The sequence below is a fragment of the Drosophila montana genome, unplaced genomic scaffold (assembly GCF_035044405.1).
Source record: "Drosophila montana isolate Dmon_TW-CO22-7 unplaced genomic scaffold, ASM3504440v1 contig_3200_1, whole genome shotgun sequence".
In the NCBI taxonomy this organism is placed as follows: domain Eukaryota; kingdom Metazoa; phylum Arthropoda; class Insecta; order Diptera; family Drosophilidae; genus Drosophila; species Drosophila montana.
Genome location: NW_026998080.1, coordinates 8,399,355 through 8,423,031, shown reverse-complemented (window position 1 = coordinate 8,423,031; position 23,677 = coordinate 8,399,355). Strand labels below are relative to the sequence as shown.

The 23,677-nt window shown below is 42.4% G+C and overlaps 4 protein-coding genes across 4 annotated transcripts; 1 reads left to right on the top strand and 3 right to left on the bottom strand.

The window, feature by feature from the left end:
- The first annotated feature begins 51 nt into the window (after positions 1-51).
- Positions 52-487, top strand: LOC135432332 (uncharacterized). The gene is made up of 2 exons (XM_064687986.1): positions 52-212; positions 305-487. Exons 1-2 carry the CDS (start codon positions 151-153, stop codon positions 399-401), a joined length of 159 nt encoding a protein of 52 aa, XP_064544056.1. The 5' UTR covers positions 52-150; the 3' UTR covers positions 402-487.
- Positions 427-2,827, bottom strand: LOC135432328 (mitochondrial intermediate peptidase). Its single transcript, XM_064687981.1, has 3 exons — positions 2,589-2,827; positions 2,001-2,530; positions 427-1,942 (listed from the first exon to the last, which is right to left on the bottom strand). The coding sequence occupies exons 1-3, from the start codon at positions 2,727-2,729 to the stop codon at positions 508-510; spliced, it is 2,106 nt and encodes a 701-aa protein (XP_064544051.1). The 5' UTR covers positions 2,730-2,827; the 3' UTR covers positions 427-507.
- A 44-nt stretch (positions 2,828-2,871) lies between these two features.
- On the bottom strand, positions 2,872-10,974 carry LOC135431230 (uncharacterized). Its single transcript, XM_064686209.1, has 14 exons — positions 10,633-10,974; positions 9,247-9,354; positions 7,382-7,479; positions 6,991-7,281; positions 6,688-6,924; positions 6,502-6,630; positions 5,875-6,004; positions 5,684-5,806; positions 5,522-5,611; positions 5,329-5,452; positions 4,808-5,118; positions 3,774-4,739; positions 3,435-3,711; positions 2,872-3,378 (listed from the first exon to the last, which is right to left on the bottom strand). Exons 1-12 carry the CDS (start codon positions 10,972-10,974, stop codon positions 4,584-4,586), a joined length of 2,139 nt encoding a protein of 712 aa, XP_064542279.1. The 3' UTR covers positions 2,872-3,378; positions 3,435-3,711; positions 3,774-4,583.
- LOC135431231 (granzyme M) lies at positions 3,354-4,039 on the bottom strand. Its single transcript, XM_064686211.1, has 2 exons — positions 3,774-4,039; positions 3,354-3,711 (listed from the first exon to the last, which is right to left on the bottom strand). The coding sequence occupies exons 1-2, from the start codon at positions 4,037-4,039 to the stop codon at positions 3,354-3,356; spliced, it is 624 nt and encodes a 207-aa protein (XP_064542281.1).
- Positions 10,975-23,677: the final 12,703 nt, after the last annotated feature.

The following is a 23,677-nucleotide window of genomic DNA, read 5'->3' as shown; positions in this document are numbered from 1 at the left end:
ATTGACTGCGGAATACTATAAAAATACCAGAAAACTTTATAGCGTAGTGTGCGTTCAATTTTGAGTAGTATTTGTTCAATCTTGCGAGAGCATAAAAGCATAACAGAAGTCATACGTTAAATAAGTAAAATAAAAAATTTTCTAATCCAAATGGCGAAAGCTGGGAATCCATTTAACATTCTGCGCAACATCTACCACAATGAGTTCCAGTGGTAAGTGGCAAGCCGTTCATTGAACATGGAACGTATTTCATTGCCGCATTTGTTTACATAACCACACTTTCCCCCCATTCTCCATTCTGTAGGATGTTGGTGAAGAGCTTCGGTATGTTTTTTCTAGGAGTGCGAATTGCTAAGGAATTCGTGGGCGTCGAATTGATGCCTACTGTGTTGCCGGCCTAGTGTAAAAAAAACCAAATTCGCTATGTATAAAAACAATAGGGCAGTTAACTAATTATAATTAAAAACAAAAATTATTTACAAGCGTATACTCTGGACATTGTTTCTGTTAATTTCTGCTAACAATTAACTGTTTTATCTTGGACTCGTCCATGTCAATCTCATGTATAAGGCTATCGGCGAGTATTCTGGGCGTCATCTCGCGCTGCAAGAAGTTGGCCACCAGCTTGCGGCTGGGCACGGCGCCACCATGTGCCAGGATCTCAGCACGATACTTCTCACCCGCCTGCCGATTGAAGGGATTCGCCTCAAAGTACGTCTGCCAAATCCATGAGGCAATGGTCTTCGATATGAGATAAGCGTAATACTTGGCACCGTAGCCCACCAAGTGGGAGAAGCGCAGCTGCCAGGCCGTATTCTCCACATAGGGCAGTCCGTAGTAGCGATTCTGGACGTCGCGCAGCGTTTCCGTCGTATTGGCGCCCTGCTGTGCGGTGTCGCCATGATAGACCTGATCCAGAGCCGAGTAAAAGACCTGCAGCTGCGTCTCGCTGGCCGCAAACAAATGCTTGGAAGCGCACAAACGCTGCAGCATATCCTCCGAGATGGGCTTGTGTGTCTGAAAGTGACGCGCAAATGTGCGCAGCACGCGCGGATCACTGGCAAAGTATTCCATGAGCACGCTGGGCACCTCCGCAAAGTCCGTGGCGCAACGTGTGCCGGTCACATGCTGATGTTCGGTGCGCGCCAGCATTGAGTGCATGGCATGACCCATCTCATGGAACAGATTGTCCAGCCGCGCCGGTGTCAGGAGCGTCGGTCCCGTCCAGCGCGGCTGCGCCAAGCCCAGCATGACCACAACAATGGGCAACTGATAGGTGCCGTCGGGCAGCCGCTTGCCGCCCTGTATGGTGAAATGGCAATCCTGGTTTGGCTTGCCGCTGCGCTCAAAGAAATCGCAATAGATGTAGCCCAGCAGTCCCTCGGTCTCGTGCATCACGGCCAGCTTGTAGATGTCGCTGTGCCAGCTCTCGCCGGGCTCCATTTCGGTATTTTGCAAACGCACGCCATACAGCGCGTGCAGCAAGTTGTCCAGACCCTCCATGCAGCCGCCCAGCGAGAAGTAGGGCAGAAACTCATTGGCCTGCTCCTCCAGAGACTGACGCTTGAGCTGTGCGGTAAAGTACGGCGTGTCCCAGATCTCGACCAGCGAATTGGCCAGGCCGCTCTCCTTGCGTTTCATTTGTGTCATTAGCGCGAAGTCGGCATCGGCGCGCGGGCGCAGCTGCTCCGAGAGCTCATCGATAAATTCGCTGACAAGTTCGGGTCGCTCTATGGTGCTGCCATTGAGAGCACGATGGGCATAAGTTTCGAAGCCGCAGCTGCGGGCGAGCTCATAGCGACAGAGCAGCAGATCCTTGAGCAGCTCCTCCTGGCTTTCGGAGGGCTGTAGATATAAACGGTAGGCGGCCTCGCGCATCTGCACATTTGCCGCATTGGTGCACAGGCCCGTGATGATGATGTTCTCGCCCGCAGTGGGAAAGCTGTTTAACCGAAAGTTAATTAATAAAGATGGGCAAACTGGCAGCTTAATGCACTCACTAGTCTCGTATATCCTCCGGTACATAGCTGCGCGACATCACCGTGGGCTGCACGGCGCCATTCATGAACTTCTGGCCCAGCTGCAGGATGTAGTCATTGAGACGGACCACGCGCAGGCGCTCCTCTTCCGGCAGATGTATGCCGCATTGCTCAAAGTCGAACAGAAACAATTTGGCCACATGACGATCCACTTCGGTGGTGGGCAGAAAGTCACCTTCGTGCACCACCTTGCTCAGCGCCTGGTACAGCGGCTTGTGTGTGTTCAGGCTCTCCACGACGCCGCAGATGCTAATGCAGGCCTGTTCCGCTGCCTGCATATATTTGTTCTTCGGGTGGGCAATGCGTATAAACTCGGCCAGATCGGCGACCTTGCACAACGAGTCGGAGAGCTCATCAAAAATGTCCACCATTTTCCGCTGTCGCTGACTGGAGATGGCTTCCGCAATTAGGTCCTGCGTGGAACGCTCGACATTTTCCCGCAGCAAATAGAAGCCGTCGGCGTTGCGCAGCTCCGTCATGCGAAATAGACCCTGACAAATGGTAGGAGTCACAATTGGGCAACTTTCTCTAATTTGGAGGAGCACTTACCACATCGTCGCGCGTAAAGTTGATGCGCTTCGCCGGCGGCGCATTAAATGCGGTGGCCAACGGCGACCACGTGGACAGCATTTTCCGTTGCCGCCAACGCTGCAGTGCAGCATTTGCTGTATTTCGGCTAATTTTAAGCATTGTTTTTAGCTGTTGAAGGTTTTTTTAAATTGTTTGTTAGCCGACTATTACATATTCACAGCCGATCAGCTGTTTGCGCAGACAGAGAGAGAGAGAGAGCGAAAGCATAAATATACTTGACAAGCCAAAACTAGCTGTAAAATACGTGACAGTGTTGCCAGCTCGGTGCATTTATTTATTTAAGACCTTAAATTTAGTGATACCAGATGAACAAAATTTAATTAGTATACATCATTTTTGTGCACACACTATACAAAAGTGTAACGTTTCGCAACACTGACACTGCCAAAGGCAGTTGACGGGCTTAAGCAACTATTATAATATATAATGCATAAAGAAATGGAGACAATATGCAATTGCTGCTGCCAGAGAGCTCCCGAACAGTTTTATCGATCCATTTCTCCACATGAGTGTAATTGACAAACTTGATCGACCTAATGCCCTCGCATTTCTGTGCACCACCCGCAATGCCCGCCAAATAGCCCTGGCATAATATTGGAGAGCCCATATCGCCGGGACAAATTTGTCCCTCTGCAAACGGCTCCACACAGATATTGCCCTCGGATACAAAGTTTTCCATATCATGGCAAAATTCATGATTCCGAACGGTAACATCCAAATACATCAATTGATTAGCATACGGACCATGCTATATGGTAAATATAGTGGATTAGAGTAATCGAACAGCTTATTGAAAACAACTACCGGATAGACCTGACCCCAGCCCAAGGTGATGCAGCTCATGCCCTCAACTATTCGGAGGCGCCTTCGTTTCGGTATCGGCTTTGCAAACCTGATATTTTCGGGCATGCGTTCCCTTAAATACAATATAGCCACATCGTAGTTGACATAACGACGATATTTTGGATGCATCACAACGCGATCCACAAACCGTTTATATTCCTCAGTGTGAGCGTCTAGTCGATTCAATGTACCAAACACGACCAGTATGCCGTGCGGATTCACAATGGCCTTGTGCCGGCTGCAAATAATAAACCAAAAATCCAAAAATCCAAAATCAGCAAACGTAACCATTTGACTTACTCTGTGACACAGTGAGCCGCCGTTAAAATGGCCCGGCTGCTGATAATAACGCCGGTGCAAAAATGATTATCGCCAAAATATTTAATGTATTTCATTGTACGTATGGACACAATACTCCTGGTATATTTACTGTTGTCCGGTATTATGCCGCCGGCAATTAGCAACTGAAACTGATCATCGCTATTCCGGTTGAAGGTCCCCCGACCGGCACAGACCAGACCCAGCGGCAACAGCAGCCAGACTTCGAGCAGCTGGCAGGTATTCATACTTGGCTTGCTTCGACTATGTTTGAATGAGTATAACATTTATTCGAGCAACTGGCTCAAACTACACATTTAAGTAGCATATATAGCACGCATGCTATAATATTGCTATAATATCTATCGTTAGCCAAATATCTTTAACATAGGTATATAGACTTATTCGATATAAATAGGAAGTAAAGTAAATAATATGAGTTATCAAATCAGCTGGATTTGCCATATATAGAGAGATATACATATATATATAAGATTATATAGTAAGTGATTATATATGAGAGCTAATTGAGAGTTTTGGGCTTTAGTTAAAACTAACAGACAAACAGTTGTGACTATTATAGCTTGTACCTAATTATGCAGCGTATTTTTAGCCACGCTGCAGATTACATGGATGGGCTAATTACGCCCACTGGGCGTTACGGAATATCTAGGACACATGCACGCGCACACAAAGCCACACACAAGTATATATATATATAGAGGGGTGGATAACAGTAGTAATTTTGCTGATTTGGAAATTGTCGCTTGTCGCCTGTCGCTTGTCTGTCGCTCATTTACGTTTGGGCAGCTTGTAGTCTGACGGCGGATGCAGCTTTAGATGATCCAGGAAAACGGGCTGCATATCGGCACACCAGGATATCTCCTCACGCGCACGCACCGGCCCATCCTTGCAGGTTAGCCAATAGGTGCTCATCAGTCCCTTGCCCTGCCCCACCCCCAAATAAACACATTAGTTAGTTAGCTATTCCAAGAGCTTGGTCCAGCGGCCAATACCTTGACATCGATGAGACCGCGATGCTCGGTCTTGAAACCGCCGACCTGCTCCAGCGCCTCGTGCATCTCCTCGGTGATATGTATCTTCTGCGCCTCGCCGGTGCTCTCCATGCGCGATGCGGTGTTCACAGTGTCACCGAATAGACAATATCGTGGCATTTTGGTGCCCACAATGCCAGCCACCACGGGTCCGGTGTGAACGCCGCAGCGTATTTGCACAAACTCGTCGCCGGCGCGTGGAATTCTGAACACAGACGAGGCGTCCAGCAAATCAAGTGCCATTGTTGCAATCTCGCTGATGTGCTGGTTGCCTGCGGAGGTCAGCGGAGAGCGGAGAGCAGACAAACATATGTTTAATTTTTGGCTGTACAAACATATCGCAGCATAAATTAAGGCGCATGGGCACACAAAACCCAAATTAGCGCGTGCTGGAAGGGGGATTGGGCAGACGTAGGGGACACGTGCAGTGAGCTGGGTGAAAAAAAGCCTGTTGGATTGACAGGGAAATTTACATAAATTACCGTTTTTCACGGGCAGGCCCGAGGCAACCATATAGGAGTCGCCAATGGTTTCCACTTTGTAGACATCATAGCATTCGATGCGTTCGTCAAATACGCGATAGATTGAATTGAGAAAGGTCACGACCTGTTGCCACAATTACAGTTAGACTTTGATTTAACTAAATTGTCGATTAAATCTAGCTGCCAATCTTACCTCCAGCGGCGTGCACTCGGCCGCAATTTCGGTGAAGCCCACAATATCGCTAAAGTAAATGGTTACAGCCTCGTACAGCTCAGCGGGCACCTGTCGCCAAAAGAAAAAGAGACAGTTAACATTTAAATGCAAGCACACACGCACACACACACACAGACTCACCTGTTGCGTCTGTTTCAGCTGCATGGCCACACTGGGCGGCAGCATTTGAAAAAGCAGCGAATCACTTTTGCGTTTCTCGCGCTTCAGCTCCTTGGCTTTTTGGGATAGATTCATGGCATAAAGCTGCCAAGTGGCGGAGGGACTTGTTATATATATAATATTTTTAAATTAAATTAAAGATCGCTTCCTACCTGTATAGTTGCTGCCGCATTCCTGACTAGTATAATAATAATTGGCGATACTAGCAGCACAACAACTAGTATGGCTATGCCGATGGCCTCCTTGTGATCCGCCTCCATCAGAGTTTTGTCCACATATTCCCTGCAAGTGCAATATACAATTTATAAAAGATCAGTCTGTGCCAGCAAAACCTGCTCAATTTTTCTGCTAACAGCTGTGCTTTCGTTTTATAACATTTAAATATAAATGAGTATACGTTCTTCATTTTAGATTGCAAAATGGCGCTTAAGCAAAATGGCGTATCAGCATACCGATATCGATACCGGCATGCACACATAAGCTAGCTCACAAGATCAGCTTAGTACGCAGTTCATTGCGTTTACCATAGTAAGCAGAAGCATGACAATATCGATATACGCAATGCCAGCGATATCGATACTATTGTTCTGTTAGCATCGATATTTATGCCAATCAGCAGTGTTTTTACCGCGTTATGATCGAGTTGGTGAAAATGTGCAAGTTTTATATTAAAAAGTGAATATAAGTATAATAAGTGAGTGTCAAGGTATTTTTTTATATTATATCGCGTCTTTAATATACCTTTAATTGCTTTTGATATGGGGGGGCTGGTCACTTACTTAATTAGACGTCGAAGCGCCTTTTGCAGTATGCGCAGATCGTCCGTGTAGTTGTGCATGAATTCATTATATTCAATTGCGCTGCGCTCGTCAGATATATTCGGCTTATTCTTTAGCACCAGATTGCTCCTGTAAACGGAACTTGTTAAGAACATTAGCAAATAAATTTAAGTCCCTAGCACTCACATGAGCTTAACGCGATGAAATTTCTTGGTATTGGTTATGTCTGTGTACATGGCCTTCAGCATGGGCGCGTAGTTAAGCGTGGAGTTGATCAGCTCGCGGGCCATAAACTCGTAACGGACATAGGACACAAAATTATCGGCGGTGAGCGGTCCGCGTCCGTAGTAGCGTATGCCAAAGGAGGTGGCTATATTCTGGCACTCGATGCTCTTTAGCAGATTCTTGAAACCCACCAGATAACTGCAAGTGTGGGGAATTTCAGGCAAATTCTGACAAGTCACGTGAAAAAGGGAGGGGAAAACACACCGCCAGACACCGCTGCTGTCCGTCTCCTTGATTTGTTCGTTCAGATGGTGGAGCAGGCCGCGATTGATGGATGTATACCAGTTCATCACTTCGGTAATGGAGCTATCCTCCGGCTCCAGGCGCACACGTTCTCTGAACTCATTGAGGCGACTCTGAAACTCGTTGCGATTCAACATGACCTCCCGGTCGTCCTCGTCCTCATCCGGCGCCGTTGGCACACTTATCTCGCTCCATGTGGTCATGTTGTTCAGCGCGTGATCCGTGTTGGCAAAGCGTTGTGTCAGATTCGCCCTAAAGACACATATTTTATATGTATTTATTTATATAAAGTGCGTTGTGGGTTATTGTCAGTGCGCTGACAAAGGAAAAGTCAATCTCAATCTCAACTCACCGCTGCTTGCTGCCGTTGGTGAAGATATAGAAGGCCACCTCGGAACGTTCCAGCTGCAGTCGTGTGACAACTTTACCCAAGTCCGTTGCAATTGTCACCTGGCGTGGGCGTGTGAGCACACAAAATGAGATTATCTTAGGCGTGTGAGCGTGTGTGTGTGTGTGTGTGTGTGTGTGTGTGTGTAGGTGTCTTTGTCTGTGTGTGTGTGCTTATTTGCGCAGTTTTATCCTGTGCTGGGCGTGGTTTTGATTAGTTAGTCGTTGACTTGGTAACTCATTGAATAATTCATCATGTTCTCTCACTTTTGCATATACTTATTAATTACTTAGAGGTGCATATCCAATATCCCTCATATTCTAAAGTTTTCCTTTTAAAATCGAATACCCTATTAAAATTTCTTGCTCTTTATAAACGACTCAGAAGTTGTTTATAAAACTACTTAAGGTTTTTCTACTTCACTTGTAAACCTTGTTTGTTTGAATTGAATTCTAAAAATCGATAAATATATCGATTTATATGCATGTACATAAATCTTGAAATCCCTCAATCCGTTCGTGGAGAGTCACAGAAAATAGTTTTATGCATATTTGGGCTTCAGCTTTATTTAGAAGTTCAAATGGAAGTGTTTCACCCATTTCGGAAATTCCACCCAACTGGGTGAACTGGTTCAAACTCTGGAATATGCGCTGTGCATGATTCCCGCGGATAGCTATTTGAACAAACCCAAAGCCTTATTTACTCAGCTGCCTATTTATTTTAGCTCAATACAAGATTTTCTTTTCTGTTATTGTAAAGACAACTATTTTCTTTTGCTGTTTGCGCGTTATGACTGCGTTTAGTTTGGCCTTGTGTCTGGGGAAATCAGATTGCCGGCTCTGCAATGTTCAATAGAATGCCTTAAGGACTTCATTATGTTAATAATTCCATCTATTTGGATTAACATTTAATTTGTATTGATTGTGGTACTTGTCTGAATACACTTGAGTGCACTCTGGCGGGGCACAGTTGAAGCTTTCACAGAATTGACTTAAGGCAATTAGGCGAACCTCAGCTACAGGCTTAACTCTGAAAATTTCTCCGAAACTCGTTAGCCTGCAAAGTGTTTTCTATCTAATCGCCAATTTGACTTAAGCTGGATTATGCACTTTAGTTACACATCCCGTTTAGCAGCTCAAGGCTAGAGTATGCACTTTTCGTGGTAGTCCGCGATTATTTGCTTTGCATTTTTTGCATTACCAAGTACGTGACCCAATTCAAGGACTTTTCAGTTTGCCTTCCGTTCTTCGCATTTCCGCTGCTTTTTTGCCACGCCCACGCGACACACACACACACACACACACTTGGTTTGTAAGTGTGCCAATGCATATTTCGCCTATCAATTCACTTTAGCATCAAGCAATATATTTATTATTTCTCTCTCATATTTTGCACACGCATTTGCATAAAAAGTGTACAGGAACAGGATGTGGCACTGGCCTGTGGGTTGCCTTGGGGCGAGTCCCTTATTCAAGCTGCTTGAGTGCACGGTCGAGCGGCTGCTCGGTGCGCACTTGTGGCATGAGGCACTTACCTGAGCAAACAAATATTGCCGATTGGGGACAACCAACCCAGCCAGACAACCCACTAGCAAGAGCCGCCCGCCTAGAATGGCCATCACCATGGCCGCAGGACACTTGTAAACTCTCCTACATCTGTTTGCTGGTCAAGTGAGCATTGAGTGTAGGACATGAACCTTCGTGCTCGTTGTGCTTCTCTACTTGGGCGTATGATTGAATTTCAGCAATAAATTTTAATTACGCCCCATTCTTTGCTCTCTCTCTCTCCCTCGCACACATTCTGTTTGCTCGCCTTACCTTGGCACTTACCTGCGTCTCAATGTCTGCAACATCGGCCCGGTACTCCAATATCTCCTGCAGTGTTAGCGATGTTTGCACAATCAATGCCAATATTGGTATAAATGGCAGAATTATCATCTAGAAATATATTTATATATCTATATAAGTATGTATCTATACAGTGAAACCTCGAAGAATGTACAGCTGACTACAACTGGTTTTTTTCTTTTTTCCCAATCTTGTCCTCAGTTTTGCTCGGCTTGAACTATTATTAATTATTTTAACAAGCAAAAAGTCAAAAAATTGTACTGTAAATTTTGTAGAATACGAATATGTATTCACGTTTGTGGAAAGGAAACGTTTTTAGTCTGACATTCAACCTTTTTATGTTCCTGATAGTTGGATAAAAAACAATTGAAACTCAAATTGAAACTGAAACTGAACTGAAAAGTTTTATTTAAGCACAAGGCCTGGTTCAGAACAACTTTTATATATTTCAAAGTATTTAAAAATAATAGAGTTTTTGACTTTGGAATATTTTCAGAACTCTATGTATGAAAATCTTTCAATATCTATGAAAATAAATACAATTTATAATATAATTGCGACAAAATCAATATAATATATTGTATTTATAATAAACTGCATAGTTCTGATGAATTTGTGGTTCGTTGCGAACTGAAATCTGGATTCGTTGACGTGGAAAACCAGGTTTGAATCAACCTGATCGATTTACCTGGTAAGAATCTGGTGAACCACGAACCGAATCAGGTTTAATTTATGTTGTATTTGTACTATAATAAAACCAAATTGAGAATTATTAACTATAAGTTAAACAAAATGCATGCGTATATTAGTTTTCTGTGCAAAACTAAGATCATGGAATCGAACCTGAGGCATTGGTTCGAACCGTCTACCGAATCAGGCTTAATTTTTGTTGGATTTGCGCTGCTATAAATGCAAATGAATCATTAATTTAAGCAAATTATAAAAACACAATATTTGTTGCATTTTTTCTGAAGCTCTTTCAGCTCAAAGAAAAAAGAAGACTCTGGCGCTGTGTCCGCCTTAGAGAGCTTTTACTGTACACAGTTTCACTTGAAACCCGAAGAGTTGCTTCCAGTCAGGACTATCTATTCTCATTTGTGTGTGCGTAAGTGTGTGTGTCTGTGTGTGTGTGTGTGTGTGTGTGTGTGTGTGTGTTTTGAAGTGTGATTAGTCTTTATCGTGCACCGTCGCTAATCGCGACACTTCATTTGGTCAACGCACGTGACCGCCCCAATGCCTCTGGTGCCCCGCATCCCGCTGTTCGCGCAGCTTGTGGGCTAATTAAGATGCATACGCTCTGCTAATTAATGCTGGCTAGCCTCGCTCGCTGCCCGCCCGCCCCTCTGGGCCCCCCCCCTTCCCACTCACCTGCATCAGCTGCAGGCGTCGTCCCGTTTTTATGGCCGGATTTCGTGCTGCGGCACTGCAGCATCTGCCGCTGCCGCCATTGGATATATCCTCGGAACTAATCGAGCGCACGGAAATTTTATCTAGCTGCAGATTGTGATGTGTCTGTGTGGGTAACATCAGCAAACCGCCGCCGCCAGCACCACCTCCTCCGCCGCCTCCACCGCCGCCGCTTCGAGCTGCGGGATGATTCGATTTGCAGTTGCTAATGTTAATCTTAATGCACGTGGATGCTGCGGCTGAGGCCGAAGCCGAGGCCGTGGCTGTTGCATCCGCAGCCGTTTTCTCTGTTGTTCTCTGCATAACGTATTGTGGTTGTCGTCGTCGTTGTTGTGCTTCTTGTTGTGGTTGTTGTTGTCGCTGTTGTTGTTGTTGTTGTCCTCTATTCAATTTGCAAGCTGCTTCACCATTTAGCATATTGTTCATTGCCCATGCGAGCACATCGGGAACGGTTCATAAACACAAACGTTTATGGCTGCATAAAAAGCAATACATAATTGTTGCTTGGCCCGGTTCGATTCTATATCCGTTTCTATCAGACACACTTGTAGAGTTTCGGCCGCAGCACTAATGAGTTGGGGGCGCGTCAAATAATTGCAAAAAAAAATGGAAGAAAGAAGAATGATAAGTAAACACATATGGGTGGGGGTGCCCCACGCCCCGCTCAGCCAGTCAGCGTCATGTCAGGCACAACGAATTTGATGGATGAGCAGGCAGAGTCTGGGCCTGGCTGTGTGTGTGGGTATGGTCAAGGATTGTTTTGTGTCCTGTCGCACTTTCAGTTTAATTGAAGTCACATTTGATAGCTGCTGCCTTGGCGCGCGAAAAAGAATACAACGAAAAAAAAAACGCAATGAGCGGCGCGCAAATAAAGGATTATTAGCGCAAAGTATATCACAACTGTTTTTTCCCCAGTGTAGCGTTGGGCAAACAATTTCCACAACGTTCTTCAGCACACATCCGCACCACACACACCCCACACACACCGCACACACACACATCCTTATTACTGCCTGTTGCTCTGGATGTTTACTTTTCACACACATCAAGCGCATTTATTGATTAAAGTTTTAATTGCGCTGACAAATTGTCATCAAAGTGGGCGTAAATAGACACATTATCATATATCAAATAAACATTAAAAAAAAAAAGATATGATTAAAAAACTGAACGGGCATAACTTTAGATGCACTTAAAAAAAGGAAAACACTTTTTATATTCATGTATTCAAGTCGTAAATTTATCAATTTAAAACGCAAACGCGACATGAAGACATCGTTTTTCCATATCAATTGCGCCCACACATGAGCAATAAATATTATTATTATTTTTTTTATTGCCCATAACAAAAATTCAATTATATTTTGTTTTTGGGGCCAAAAGGCAATGAAATACCGTTATTATCGCGTTCTATTCGCGGCCTTTCGTAAGGAATGCGCGTGTGTTATCTCCAATAGAAGCGCCCGCCAGCAACTGAACTTAAACCTGTTGAGTTTCGTCCGTTTATAGTAAGGCTCTAGCCATATCCCTGAGGGGGAGCTACAAAAAGCACCCCAAGGACCACCCACAATGTTAGGCTAACAGTCAGCTGTTAAGTGTCACTGCTGTGCACAGAAGGCTTGTGAGCCTTAAAAAGACGGTTTTATTAACATTTTCGATTAGCTTTTAAAACATATATTATTTATAAATTAAATGATTAGCGTATTTTCGATATTTAATCTAGTTTCTTTGATTAAAACCCTAACGGCATTTAAAAGTAACGGCTGCATTATTTTAACAGCGTGCACTGCTTGCTGCACTGCCTGCAACTGCTCGTTGCACTGCTGTCCAAGCTGTGGCAAAGCTGCTTGCTATGCTCGCACAAGCGGCACAAAGCTGATTGCTATGGCGAGGACACTGCTAACAATTTTCTTTAAAGAAAATCATTTCAATTTAATTGCCACAACAAGGCGTATGATTAATAACTGGCCATTAAATTAAGTTATTATAAAAATTGTTGTCTATATAATTTACATGTGTCACGCCTCTTTGTGAACGCGCATGAGATCATCGCGCGATAAATTAGACTCCATTGTCGCCTCCAAAGACCGCCTCGGGCTAGGCGGACTTTCCCAAAAAAAAGAGAAGAAAAAAAAGAAACAACGGCCATTTGCATAACTAGCTGTAAAAGTGTTCAAACATTTACAATCGCCGGCGATTGGCTGAATCTGAATCCGCCAAAAACGAAATGATATACGAAACAAGAAAAAAAAAATTAACAAAAATATGCTCAGATAATATACATCGGGTGTTGGTAACCAGAAACCAGTTCTAAACAGTAGAAAAAAATAAACAACAAGCAACGCTGCTGTTGGTCGCATCATTGGAGACCACCTTGACTGCCGTACGCCTCTCGCCCCTCGCCTCTCGCTGCTCGCTGTTCGCTTCTCCTCGAGCCTAAATACAATTGGATCGGGTAACTTTGAACTGGGCGTCCATAGGTGTTGCTGCTGTCGCGCTGCTATGGTGTCCAAATTGATGTTTCAATAAAGACTATAAATTTATGACTTACGAATCAAGTGGTTGAGAGACATTCCCATCCACGGCCAACGAGTAGGTGTCGCCATTGGTGCCACAATGAATTAATTTGGACAATTTATGAGCCAATCTTGCGAGTGACAACGAGCCAGCCAGAGCCGAGATAGCAGCGGCTAGGCGATAGGCCATGTATTTTCACCGCTCCCGGTGGTCGATCGATCGTTTCTATTCGAGAAATTGAATTATAATTTGATGCCCTAACGCATCTGCATACATTAACGAATGCGATCGGTCGCCACATAAATCTGGCAGCTGCGACACAATTAGCCGAGACGCCAACTGACCAAAGCCGCCACCCAAAATTGACAGCCACCACCAGGCAGGCCGATCCGACCAAAATGTATGTACATAAATAGTCTGCATTGCAACGGTCCAACAGCTGAAAGATAAACATAAACGTAAACATTCGGTTGATCTATGGCAAGCCGATGCAGCGATACTCTTTGTAGAACAATTTTACAGCATTTATATAGAAGGAAATCGTATCTAATCATTCGGAAATATATCACAAAATATTGGAAATATACTCTTATAGCTTCAAGTGATGTGCACTGTTAGTCCAATCTAAACAAACGCTTTAAGTGATTCAAGAGCCCTTGCATAGTCTGATAAACTTAAGGCGGGATGAAGTCGGCTTAAAACCAAGGCGACGTTCTAGGAAATGAAAAATCTTGATCTCAAAACAAACCTTCAGATGAGACGTTGGATCAAACCATGAATTTGCAGCTCCATTTCTCCAAAGGTTTATAAAAGTATTTTCCCTTATGAGTTTTGCTTATATCTCAATAAAGCTTGTTGCTAATAGTACATATTTTGATAAATATCGATTTATTGCTTATTTATCTATCGCAAATGCTTATCGCTATTTGATCCTCACTATTTGATAAATATCGATATTTATCGATTAAAGTATATATTTTGTCTATAACTCGATATAAATAATGAATCGTATATTTATTGATAAATATCGATGTGACTCGATTCAAGTATCTAGTTATCTTAAAAAGATAAATAAATAACGACTTGTTACTAAAATATTTCTGGCAAGTAAATCGATCAATATCGATTTATGTATATATTTTGCCTTTCGCTCGATATACCTCATCATTTATAGTAAAGATATTGATAAATATCGATATGTATCGATTTAGGTAGACATTTATCGTCAATAATAAATAAATAAATATTGTTTATCGATTAATTTAAATCAATTTATTAGCAATAACTCGCTATAACTTGACGCTAGTCAGATAACAGACAGATAAAATAACATATATATAATCTCTTTTGAAAGCTAGTGAATTTTTGTTGTGTAATTTAAGTGCAAACTTGTGGCTGCCAGACAAAGCACCTAAGTAAATACACCCAACTACTCTACAGTTTTCAAAGGCTACGCAAGAGCCGGAACCAAGAGCTGTCCACATTCTGCAGCCTTGCCATGAACTGACTCTTAAAATGTCTCATTTAAATAACTTGCATGCATTTAGTCATCCTTTTTGTCCCAAGTTGGCAACACCCGGGCAACAGGCTTCGCAGTCAACGTTGTTTTTGATGTTGTTCTTGTTGTTGTTGCTGTTGCTGTTGTTATTGTTGTCGTTCCAGGCATGCGCCCTGGGCGCAGAGCGTCGGGCATCGCTGACGACGTCAACTTAAGTGGCCCGGCGTGGACAAAGTCGCCTCGTTGCGGCCACTCGAGAGTGTCGAGAGTATGTAAATCTTATGCTCGGTTTGCGATTCTTGTTGGGATTGCTGCAGCAGTTGTCTTATGGGTTGATCGATATTCGTCCATGTCAGCTGGTTGGGCTGCGGCTGCTGCTTTTGTCAATGCATTCAATTGTTTGACACAACAAAAGGATCAACATGTGTGTACATGTGTGCAAAAGATTTACATCTAGTGTATGTGTGTGCGCATGTGCGTGCGTGTGTGCGCGCACATAATGGAGACATTGGGGCTACGTTTTTAGAGGGTATTATAATTATGTCATAAAATGTGTAACGCATTGAAGATGACATCTTCGACTCCATTAATTTTATATAGCAATGCTGCAAAAACAAAATAAATTGTTGGTGCTTCGGAACGAGGTTTTTACCAACGTTTCTTCTTAAGGTTCGCTTTGTGAATATATATACAAGTATGTATGTATGTATATATGTATAATATATATATGCATGTATGTATGTGTGTATGTATGTATGTATGTATGTATGTATGTATATATGTATGTATGAATCATTGTATGTATGTATGCATGTATGAATGTATATATGTATGTATGCATGCATTTATGTATGTATGTATGTATGTATGTACGAATGTATTGATGTTTGTATGTATATATGTATATATGAAAATAAATATACAGATAAGAGAAGAACAGAAACGTAATTTTCAAATATTAATGTTTCTTAATCCGAAACCATGTTTTCAAAAATATGGATTAGTTACGTTTAAGGTGCGGTTATTATTTGTGAAAATGGTTTGGTTCGAGGTTCATAGAATCAAAAAAGAACGGAACGGAACGGCTTCGAGCCAGTTGGGTTTAAGCTCGGCTAACAGTCTTGATATATATATTTTTGATCAATACCAACAGCCGAGTCATAGCCACCCGAGATAAGCCAGGTCCGTCTATAGATATCTTTGCAAACGTATCCCTCAGCTTTAAAGCTGAGCTCTTTCTTCTTAGGCAGGCAGTTTGTGTGTTGGTCGGATCGAGCTACTATATGATATAGTTGCCATTGGTAAAAATCAAGTTCTTGTATGAACAACTTCTGTGCTCTTTCAGCTCTTTCCTAACCAAACTTAACTTTTACGAATTTAACCATACTGCTTACATATAAGCAAAATCCTATTAACATCGGAGAGCTATATCCTATAGATCTATGGAAGGAATTGTTCAAGAAATAAGTTTTTGTACCAAAAACTTTGAAGTTTTTCAGTATATCCACATCAAACTCGTCAATTCTCTATACTCCTAACATATCTAATGCGACTACTATATTATATGGCTGCTATATAAACCATCTGTTCGAACTAAAAGAATCATCTAAAAGCATTTGCAAGCCAAATGTCCGCAAGGGTATTTAAGCTGCGGCTTGCCGCTTATAGGAGTTTCTTCTTTTATTTCCATTGTGCAAATCTTTATTTGACAAATTTTTTGGTGCGCAAAAAAAAAGCAATTTATCTATATATATATATATACATATATCTATGCATATATGATTCGTGAGCAGTTGGAGCAACGTCATCCTATGAGTAACATCAGCATTTTAATTAATTCAAATGCAATTCAGCTGCTGCCGCGCTGCGGCGAGTGAAGACGCGCTGATTGAAGCTGAAAGCCAGCACGTGAGCGCCGACTGTAAAGTGCGGACAAACAGACAGCAGCCACTGTCACTTTTTTGCTTCCCCCTCCCCCCGCCCTACCTTCCCACTCAGGAGCAGAGAGACGTACGCTCATTCAGTAAACGTTTGTGATTTGTAACGATTGTGCAGTACATAAATCAGTCATGGATTTATTGCGAGAAATGAAATTTGCTGGCTACGACTTCAACTCCAACTCCAACTTCGACTTCGACTGCGACTTGCGACTCCGACTACAACTTGGCTGGGTGAAGGTGAAGAAGCATCTTCACTTGGCTGCGACTGCGACTGCGGCTCTGTCTCTGTCTCTGTCTCAGGCTGGCTGCTGGGTCGTGGTCGTGTGAGTGGCGCTGCGTGTGGGTCGCATAAATTTCACGCTTTGCGCAGGCGCTGCTACAAATCGATGTTCTGTTTTTTCTGTTATTTTTTTGTATTTTTTTTTTGTTGTGTCTGCTTTTTGTGTGTTTTATTTTTTTGCTAGTTTTTATGAGGCATGCGTCCGTGCAGCGCCGCTGGCTAAAATCGATAGTTTGACATAGCGCGAGACGAACCAGGAAATTGTAAGTTGCCGCAGCACTGAAAACATGTGCTCAAATCCATAGACAACTGCCGTCTGACCCTGGTCGCCCAGTCGGCCATTAGGCATAGCACTGCCATAAGGGCAGAAGATCACGAGCAAAGACACGGTGTCCCTCTCTCTGTGTGTATCTGTGTGTGTGTGTGTGTGTGTTTGCTTGGGCTCCACAGCTTGTGGACACGCAATGCGCTGCTAATTTGTGCGCTGGCCTACAACAAATGCACAGCTGAAATGCAACTGCCGCTGAGTGGCTAACTGCAGACAGTGGCCGGCAGAAAAAGGTAACATTTCAGTTGGCAATTTGAATTATTCGCATCATATCTGATTGCATGACAGTTCTCAATTACTTTTTTCGGCATTTTGTATTCATACAAAATACGTTGTCCCATTGCGAAATTGTGTGAGAAATATGAAAATATTTATTTGGCATTTTGAAGAGACTACGCAAAAATGTTAGCGGAGCTTTTGGGCTATGTAAATTCATCTAGTTAGCTGTTAGGTCTGGACTGTTACACATAGAGCATATCTTATTCGTATTTATCTCAATCAAAACTCAAACAAATGCACGCTTTATTGTATACTTTCAGTGTGTTTAAAAGTGAAATGTTTACGAATGTAACATTAAAAGCAATTGATAACTAAAAGCTGTCAGGAAAGCTTACAAAGATTGAGCGCTATATTTCTGTCTGCAGGTGAGTCTCTTTCTATATTTCAATTAGAATGTATACTATGAACAATATTATAATCTCAAGTCAAAAGCACTTGAATTGTTTTACTGTAACGTTTACGAATATGGTTAGAAGTGGAATTTCAAAATGAAAGCTTTTAGAAGCTTTATGGGAGTGATAAAGTGGAATCTTTTTATTTTGTTTAACTATAAGCTAAGCTAGTAAATTGTTTCACTGATTTCTTTACGGATGTGGTGCAAAGAGCAAATAGAAACTGAAAGCTTTCGCAGGCTTCAACGGAGTCAAGCAGAGCGCAACTCTCTTTAAGTAGCTCGGCTACACTTTTGATTGTATTTCTGCTGAAATAATATCATGAAACGTTTAAGAATTTGATACAAAGCGTAATTCGGATCTGAAAGCGTTTTGAGAGCTTTACTGTAGTAAAAGCTAGCGGCATTTTATTGAACTCGAATCTAGGAGTAATTAAAAACTAAAAGCTTTTGAGAGCTTTAATGGAGTAAAAGCTCCCTTTTTTTTTAAATACCTATATATGAATCTCATTCAAATTTCCTGGCAACACAAACGTTAACGGACATGCTCAAAAAAGGAATTTCAAACTAAAAGCTTTTAAGAGCTTTATTATAAGAGAGCGCATTCATATAAATCTCTTCACAACATTGTTAGATCTGTGTTGAAAATGTGTGGATTTTATATTAGCATTCCTTTCGATTCTTGCTAAAGCCAACATCCTGCAAAGGGTTCAGTGCACCCAACAAAAGATTTTAGTTTCCCTTTTTTTTTGCTTGTGTGGTTGTTGCTGGTGTTGTCAGCTCTAACCGTAGCTTGTGTGCATTCCCGTTAGGTTTTTGTTGGCCAAAACTTATAATTTATGACTGGGTAAACTTTGCCTAATCCCTGGCCTAATCGTCCGCGGCTGCTGCATGTGCCATGGTCCGATAGCAAACCGTATAAAAAACATAAAATAAAAAAGAGTCAGTCACCTCCCGCCGGAGCCACTTTTCGCTTATATTTGACTTTCTTGTGCGCGTTTTTGGTTTCGGTTTTCGGTTTTCGTTTTCGTTTCATTTTATTCGCTTCATAATTTATTATCGCTTCAAAGGCATCTCAATTATGGCTCCTGGCAGACATGAAACCCCAAGACGCAGAGTCAGATTCACAGTCAGAGCCACATACAAAGGAAATCGCTTGGCTAATATCTGGCGTATATCTCTCTGTCGCTCTGTGGCGAATACAAATGCGTTTCGTTTCGTTTTCGTAAAATCTGCAATCGGGCAATTACAAAAGTTTACAAAACTTTATTCAATTAACTTGGCCTGAATGTCGTAATGCCTGCCAACTTTCGTTATGATTATGAACCGTTTATTGGTGTGAAAAGCGCGCAGCGTGTTGCAAATCTGCCGCAGTCGCTGCGCAGCTCTGGCAGCTTCAATTTCAGCCACACTGCAATCGTGACGTGATTTTGATTGCCGGCAGCGGCAGCAGCAGCCGCCGCTTTGGCCCAAAACGAAGGCGAAGGCGATCCATTGCCCGCCCCCCCCAGCCGCATTTTGCCAGCCATTGTTGGCGATGTTTTTGTTCTCGCTCAGCCAGAGATTTGCACACTTTTACTTTTTGCAGATCTTTGGGCATTGTTTTCGCTCGCTTAGCCGGAACTATAAATCCAGCCAGCCATATCATTACTGTCCCGGGGCATAGATTAATCGTAGACAAATTGTCGTCATGTCTGGGCGTCGTCTGCTGCATTTCAATTGCCACCAAACGAAGACATAAAGCGTACTGGCAGGTGCCGATGCGGTTTTCAATAGTTTTCTATTTTTCTATTACCTTTTTCTTCTTCTTCTCTTTTGTTTGCCTCTGATTTATGCGACTATTCAAAAAGTCAAAATTCAACACTTTTGTGCTTGTCAGAAACCTAAACAAAATGACAAATATGCGCGTTGCTTCAACGGAATGTGCTGGACTTAATAGATAGCCTGTAATACGTAATATGTATGCCATATTAATTATATGAGTGGCTAGGTTAAATGTTTAGTGGAATTGGCGCTTGATATACTTAAACACATCTTCAATTTAACATATTTTATATAGTTGCCATAACATTTGGCTTTTAAACAGCTAAAACTTTCAACAGCTTAAGCACGTTTTAATGTTTTTTTAATAGTGGTTCGGAAGTTAGCTTAAAAGCTTTTGAAAATCAAAACTCAGTTAGTGTTTGGGTCGTGAGCCTGCAATTTGTTAGCTAAGCAGGTGATTTAAGATTTCAAGCTGCTTTGTCGGGTTTCAAAATGCTTTCCGAAGTATTGAAAAATGTTTTAAGCTAGTTTCAGATTATTTTAAAGCTGTCTTGAGTCTGCGTAGCTCAGTTGTCTGCGTGCCGGACCAGCAAGCGAGAGGTCGCTGGTTCTAATACAACTATGCTCAGGACAGAGCTGGAGTTTTCAACGAATGGTTAACCCTTACCACAACCCTCGGGGTTGAAGGTTTTAAGTTGTGAAGTAATTTTAGAGAAATATGATTACTTTATATTAAGTTGAAAGTAAATCGATCTGCGTCGAGTCAAAGAAGAATCCCCGAGCTATGAATCTGCGGGTTAATATGCCCATTCGAACTATATGCCTAGGGTATACATTTACAAATTCCAAGCGTTGCCCAGGTTGAAGCACGCTTCGTTATTATTAGAAATTCCAGGCATAGAACCTGCCTAACCATTGACGTATATTGACACTTAACTCGGCCCCGCGGCCCTCGCGGCCATAGGAAGTGCCATCAAACAAATGCAATGCGACATCAGTTGTTGTTGTTGTATTTGTTGTTGTTGTTGTTGCTCACGATGATGACAAATGGCTTCCATTTCCTTTCTGTTGATTGTAGCCGATATCAGTTGCTGTTGCCGAAAATAAAAAAATGCAAAGAAAAGGAAAAAAACGCGTCTCTTGTCTCAGTTTCTCATTTTTGGGGTATGCCAAAATTGCAATGATCGTGTATTTTGTTTCATTTTCGGTAAAGGGTATAGCAAGAAAAATGCGCTAATTACACGCACTCGAGCACTCGGTTAATTGAAGTTGTCAACGGGCATGTCAAAATATTCGCATTGTGAATGCGCGCGCTTGCTTTTTGGTGCCTTTGTCTCCTGTCTCCTGGTTAAATCAAAGGGCGGCCTCCGATCATGGGCAAGGGCATGCGGTCGCCCAATTATCTGTGAATTGAACTAAGCAAAATGGAGACTTGAAAATAAAATGAAAATTGATCTGCTGGCAATGGCGCCATTAATTATCGCAAAAACGGATACATTTCTTCATAATTAAGCGGGTGAATGACATATGGAGGCAGCTGCTGCCAGCAGCAGCAGCAGCAGCATCAGCGGCAGCGGCAGCCGCAACCTCAGCCTCAATCTCATGCAAAGGTGACCAGCCTAATGACAACATCGCTTCCGACTCGCTGCACAACTGCAGCTGCTGCTAGTTGCAGGCAGCAGCTCCATGGGCTCCATTAGCTGGAGTGATGCAGCGCCTAATAGAGAAGCATTACTCATGCTCAGCAGGACATCGTTATGGCCGCGTGTCTAGAGCCAGGGATTTCATTCCATTCGCTTTCTGGCTGGCATCATCTTCTTCTTCTACACTTCACCCCTTGTTTTGCGCGCTGCGCAGTGTGCGTTCGAGCTAAACATGCAATTGAGAAATTTATTAAAAATCATTTTCATTAATTTGGTTATTTATGCACAGGATCAAACATTCAATTAGGCTGATGTTATAAATCTCGCATTCATTTTTCACATGCTACAGCCACGCGTTGCATCTATAAATCAGGTACACACACACAGAGTCAAAGAGTTGCAACTGCAACGGCCCACGGCTTGGCGCAGCTTCCATTTGGCATCCTTCCAGCCAATTGCCTATATTTTTTAATTGTCAATAAAATAATAAAAGCAAATCGCTTGGATTTTGTATTTATTTTTATTTTTTTTTCTTTCGGTTTCGAAAGGTTAAAAGTGAAAGATCTCCTGCTGACTCGCAACAATGACAAAATGCTTTACGAATTACGAGCTTGTTGCCTTTTGCATTGTTTTTCTGTTCATTTTTTTCTTTTTATATATACATTTTTGCTGTATTATTTATTTGTCATGTTCGGCACGAAAAATGAGAGTAATAAGATGCACAAAATGCGATAAAAAACTAGCAAAAAAGCAAAAAAAAAACCTACAAAGAGTAAATCTAGCTGATGTTGCAAACATTTCTGTATACTCTTTTATGGTTCAGTTTTTATGACAGAGAATGTTCGCTTTGTCTACCCGTTCGTTTTTATAGATATAGCTTTGATGACATTTTCAAATAAAAGCTAAAATTTCTGTTATTATATGAATATATATAGCTTTAAAATGGCTTGTAAATGGAGCCTAAGAACTGCTAATTCTCTATTGTTTAGTTCAGATTGGGTTTCAGCTAATAAAAATGGTGTAAAAAGCGCATAAAAAATGCTGACTTAATGCATGTTTCGAGCTGTAGAAAAACATATAAAGTAGATGTATAAACAACAATGAGAAAAGGCAAACAAATAAATATTCATAATGATAAAATAATTTATTTATTTTAAAATATTTTTAAGTCTTTTCAATAACAATTAGTTGCTTTTGTATACAAGATTATTTGTCATACCTGAACAGAAATATTTGTCTGGAAACTTTTCGAGCTGCCCTTGTACTGAATACAAATGCCGCAAAATGTTGCCAACAAATTGACAAAATCAGTTAACGAAAAGAAAAACGGTTTATATAAATAGAAAACTCAACAAATTTGGGACATTTGTTGAGCTGACCTTTGGCTGACCTAAGGCCCAGCAAAAGTAAATCTCAGCCTTAATAAAGTGCCCATAGCTGAGCAGGAAGTCTGCGACTCGCTTATCGATTGGCCCCCATCGAACTTGTGTGGGGGGGGGAGGGGAAACCGATCACAGATATCCCCTCCCCACGCTCATATATGTAGGCTGCCAGGCTGCCTAGATCATAAAATAAAACTTAATAAAAGCAAAATCAACTGAGCGAGACTTGTTGCTGTTGGTTGTTGTGCTAGTTGCTTGGGCCGCATCATCAAAAAGCCGACAATTGGGGCGTGACGCGACTATCAGCACGGCCAGGCCCCCTTTTTGTTGGTCTGTGGCCACAATTTTGATATAATAAATTGCATAGAAACATAAATTTAATTCTTAACGCCCCAGAACGACAAGCTCTAGCCGCTCTCTTAGCATAACAATTAAGACATCAGCTATAGAGAGTGTGTGTGTGTGAGAGAGAGGGAGAGGGAGAGTTAGAGTTAGAGCGAGCGCGCTGCTGTTGAAAGAGACAACAAGTGCCTGCTTGACAAAATGGTGGAATTAGCTAAATAATAACGCGCACTCAGCGCACGGCCCACTGGACACAATAAATGGCGCTTTAGTTGGCGCTTTTCGCACTCTCACATTTTTCACGCAAGTGGACACAAAAGGCGCGCCCTTGATCCGCCCCAGCTTGACAGTGTTTGCCCCGGCACAGTCTGGGCCATAATCATAAGCAAAAAAAAATAAATAAATATGAAAGAAAAAACTAAACAGAAACCCATAACGTTCCGCGCATGCGCACTGTGTGTGTATTACCTCCTTCCCCACTTCCCCACTTCTCCCTCACCCAATACACACCTTGGCCAGTTGATGGGTCTGCTCGCGCTGTGCGCACGCTGATTGATGACTTTCATTTGCCATTCGGACAGGGCTACATTAATATCAACAACAGCGTCCTCCAGCTAGCTAGCTAGCCATGCAGCCCCTGCA

Bases quoted from the DNA above. Each gene is read 5' to 3' on its own strand.
- LOC135432332 (XM_064687986.1), top strand. From the start codon at position 151: ATGGCGAAAGCTGGGAATCCATTTAACATTCTGCGCAACATCTACCAC. The intron at 213-304 runs GTAAGTGGCAAG...TCCATTCTGTAG, and splicing joins TACCACAATGAGTTCCAGTG to GATGTTGGTGAAGAGCTTCG.
- LOC135432328 (XM_064687981.1), bottom strand. From the start codon at position 2,729: ATGCTTAAAATTAGCCGAAATACAGCAAATGCTGCACTGCAGCGTTGG. The intron at 2,531-2,588 runs GTAAGTGCTCCT...ACCATTTGTCAG, and splicing joins ACTTTACGCGCGACGATGTG to GGTCTATTTCGCATGACGGA. The intron at 1,943-2,000 runs GTGAGTGCATTA...TCGGTTAAACAG, and splicing joins CCGGAGGATATACGAGACTA to CTTTCCCACTGCGGGCGAGA.
- LOC135431231 (XM_064686211.1), bottom strand. From the start codon at position 4,039: ATGAATACCTGCCAGCTGCTCGAAGTCTGGCTGCTGTTGCCGCTGGGT. The intron at 3,712-3,773 runs GTAAGTCAAATG...TATTATTTGCAG, and splicing joins GCGGCTCACTGTGTCACAGA to CCGGCACAAGGCCATTGTGA.
- LOC135431230 (XM_064686209.1), bottom strand. From the start codon at position 10,974: ATGCAGAGAACAACAGAGAAAACGGCTGCGGATGCAACAGCCACGGCC. The intron at 9,355-10,632 runs GTGAGTGGGAAG...ATATATTTCTAG, and splicing joins GACGCCTGCAGCTGATGCAG to ATGATAATTCTGCCATTTAT. The intron at 4,740-4,807 runs GTATTGGCCGCT...GGGGTGGGGCAG, and splicing joins GCGGTCTCATCGATGTCAAG to GGCAAGGGACTGATGAGCAC.